We start from the raw sequence: 3,629 nt of genomic DNA, 5'->3' as shown, positions 1-3,629 counted from the left end.
TAAATATGAATATTTAAATATATTTTTCACAGAAAATGAAGACAATATTTTTAAATGTATAAGTGGGGCTTCATCAAGAACGAATACTCTTTTATCAAGAACATACCCTTCACTAAGCTCGTTCCTTCTACAAGAACACCTTGGATTCCTCATAACTAGCATTGCAGGAGTGGGTACCATTCTCCTGTTCCTGTTGAGGCATGTGTTAGCCGAACAAAGGCAAGACTCGTTATAGAATTTCAGGCAATCTCTCTAATGTACTTTTATAACGGTAGGGTCCGTGAAAAAAAATTTTACATTTTAATTGTTAATGATTTGATAAATTAAAAAGAATTAAGAAGGAGAAAAAATAAATTTTTATTATTTTAAAAAAAAATAAAAATTAAAAAAAAATTGTTTAGTTATTATATTTCATATATAAATTTTTTTTAATGTTTTAATTTTTACATGTAATTTTTTATCCTTGTAAAACCTTACTCTTTTTTTACGTACTCTTTTGAGTACTAATTTAAATGAGTTAATTTTTAAGAAAATTGATATCATTTTAATCGTATTTTTTTATAATAATATACATGTCTCGTTTACACTATAAATGAAATAAATCAATGTAATATAAATGAATAAATATACTACAAATTATATATTTTAGTAAAAAAATAATTAAATTATTTATTTTAAAAAATCCCATAAAACCAACACTATCACCCGAACCAAAATAACTAGCATCACAATTAATCTTAAAAGTACCAATAGATGGGGGATTCCAAAAACCATTTAGAGTAGAAGGAATGGACATACGTTGTAATTCGAAAATATTCCTAAGCTCCTTTTCTGAAGTTAATGCCAGACAAATCACTTTTTCCGGAGGCCAAGTTTCATGGGGATTAAAGATGTCATTATTCCTTGCTCGCCATATCCACCAAAGTCCCGAAAAGAACTTGAACGGATGCTCTCTGCTATGATACAAGAACCAGTTCTTCAAATCCAAAGGATGACAAGAAATATCCAACCTATGCCAGACAAGCTGAGCTTTTGGACAATCCCGAATACAATGTAAAACCGATTCCTGGCTAGAAAGACATCTTGGACACCTATCCGATGACGACATCCCTCTTCTAAAGCGAAAACTTGCAGTAGGAAGAGCCTCCTTAAGACACAACCAAGCCAAAAACTTATGCTTTTTCGGAACAAGCTGACGCCAAAGCCAAAGCCAATTCTCCCGCTCCTCCCAACCAAACAGCTGCTTACACAACCACAAGTAACCATTGTGTGAGTCATAGACTTTGGCAGCAGACCCACTCCAATACCAACCCACTTCCGGACCTGCTTGTTCATCTGGATTATAAGAGAGAATATTATCTTTCAGATTTTGAGATAAAGAAGAATAAAGAGTATCCAAATGCCACCTACTAACCGACCAAATATCCTGTATCCGGAGTTTCAAATCAGAAATGTGAACATAATCTATCTCATTAGATAACCGTCCTTCTCTCCTCCAGCTATAAAACCAAAAATTCTGGTTCAAATCTCCAATACACCAAGCAAACCCATCCTTCAACACTTCCCAAGCCTTGCAAAGACACCTCCAAATGGGAGAGTCCTTGTTCTTAGGGTAACTAAAACAGTCATATAGAGATGATCGGTATTTGGCATCCAACAATTGGACCCATAGCTTGTTTGGCTGCTGGAAAAAAGTCCAAACTAGCTTCCCAAGAAGAGCAATATTTACACAATAAGGATCTCTAATCCCCAAACCTCCATATTTTTTTGGAGTAACCAGTACCTTCCAACTAACAAGATTCAATCCTCTTCCATCAACTTGTCCTTTCCAAAGAAAATTCCTCATCATAGACTCCAATTTGCTAATGATTCCTTTGGGAAAAATAGAGACATGTATCTGGTACGTGGGAATAGCAGCAGCAACAGAATTAACCAAGCAGAGCCTACCAGCCCGATTGAGTAAACTTCCTTTCCAGCTTGCTAGCCTACTCCGAATCTTATCTAGGACACCATTGAAAGCTGAACAAGTCACCCTAGAATGGCTAAGGATAACTCCAAGATACTTGCCCAAGTCCTGGACAAATCTGATAGAGGATACCCCAGTAAAAACCTCTTTCCTTGTTGCAAAGACATTCTTGGAGCAAAGCGCTTTAGACTTCTCGACATTAATCTTCATCCCAGATGCTTTGCAAAAAGTCTCTAAAACCAACATCATATTTTGCACTTGTCTCTTTGTAGCTTTACAGAACATAAGCAAGTCATCCGTAAACATTAAGTGGGATATTCTTGGTCCCCCTCTAGAAATAGCAACCGCCTCCCACAAGTCCAAATCAACCTGATGACTAATAAAGCATGCCAATCGCTCCATACACAACACAAAAAGATAGGGTGACATAGGGTCTCCTTGTCTAAGACCTCGGCTAGGAGTAAAGCCATTCAGACGACTCCCATTCCAAAGAATAGATAAGGAAGAAGCAGTGACACAATTCATAATCAAATTAAGTGTAGGAATAGGAAAACCAAAGCTTTTAAGGGTATGAGCTAAAAACCTCCAGTCAACTCTGTCATAAGCTTTCTCCAGATCAATCTTAAAGGCCAGTGTGCCTTTCTTTGATTTAGTCTTCTTCATAAAGTGGAGGACTTCTTGAGCAATAATGATGTTGTCAGGAGTTCCTCGTCCCGGAATAAATCCTCCTTGAAGCGGGCCAACAATCTCCGCAAGATGAGGACAAAGCCTATTAACAATGACCTTCGTGATGATCTTGTAAACTACATTGCAGAGACTAATCGACCTGAAATCTTTCATAGATACCGGTAATTCAACCTTTGGAATGAGAACCAGTAAAGTCTCCAACATTATCAGATCAAGAGGAACACCAGAGAATGTCTGCTTAACCATCTTCCAAACATCAAGACCAATGATCTCCCAATATTCTTTGAAGAAGAAAGCTTGAAACCCATCCGGACCTGGAGCTTTAAAAGAGTTCATGTGAAAAACAGCTGTTTTGACTTCCTCCATAGTAACTGGTGCCGTAAGATTATTGCAAGCTTCCTCATTCAGAGAAGGAAGAGGCACATCACCAAGGCAACCCAAATCAACATCATCCAAATGACAGAATAAGCTTTTATAGAAAGACGCTGCTTCTTGACTCAGAACTTCTGGATCAGTTTCCCACACTCCATCCTTGAGAAAAAGGCCATGAATCTTATTATGCTTCCTTCGCGCAAGAGTTTGAATATGAAAGAATCTTGTATTCCTATCCCCGAACCTTACCCACTGCTCTCTGGACTTTTAGAACCATAGGAGCTCTTCTTGCACTAGAGTATTATTATAATCATCAAGCAACTGTTGCTCTTTCTGACGCAAATAAATACTATCCACCACTTCCAAACGCTTTTGTAAATAATTAATCTGCTGCTCTAATTCACATTTCTTAACAAAAATGTTACCAAATACCTTCGAGTTAAACTCTAGTGAATTCTTCTGTACTTCCGAAAGCTTGCCATGAATTCCTCTATTACCAGACCACCATGACTGGTTCACAATATCTTTATACCCAGGATGAGTAGCCCAAGCAGCAACAAATCGGAAAGGTCGATTCCCTTTAGGCTGAGGACGACCTTTACAA

General features: G+C 37.4%; 1 protein-coding gene across 1 annotated transcript in view; it reads right to left on the bottom strand.

The window, feature by feature from the left end:
- The window catches only part of LOC107613525, a 60,642-nt gene that overhangs the window by 53,678 nt on the left and 3,335 nt on the right, over positions 1 to 3,629 (bottom strand). Inside the window, 4 exon segments of the mRNA XM_016315569.2 lie at positions 756 to 1,147; positions 1,249 to 1,335; positions 1,415 to 2,342; positions 2,550 to 3,457. Coding sequence (XP_016171055.1) covers positions 756 to 1,147; positions 1,249 to 1,335; positions 1,415 to 2,342; positions 2,550 to 3,457 — 2,315 coding nt within the window.

Source organism: Arachis ipaensis, chromosome B01, assembly GCF_000816755.2.
Source record: "Arachis ipaensis cultivar K30076 chromosome B01, Araip1.1, whole genome shotgun sequence".
Lineage (NCBI taxonomy): Eukaryota > Viridiplantae > Streptophyta > Magnoliopsida > Fabales > Fabaceae > Arachis > Arachis ipaensis.
The sequence above is the reverse complement of the archived record's forward strand: the minus strand, read 5'-3'. Positions and strand labels throughout refer to the sequence as shown.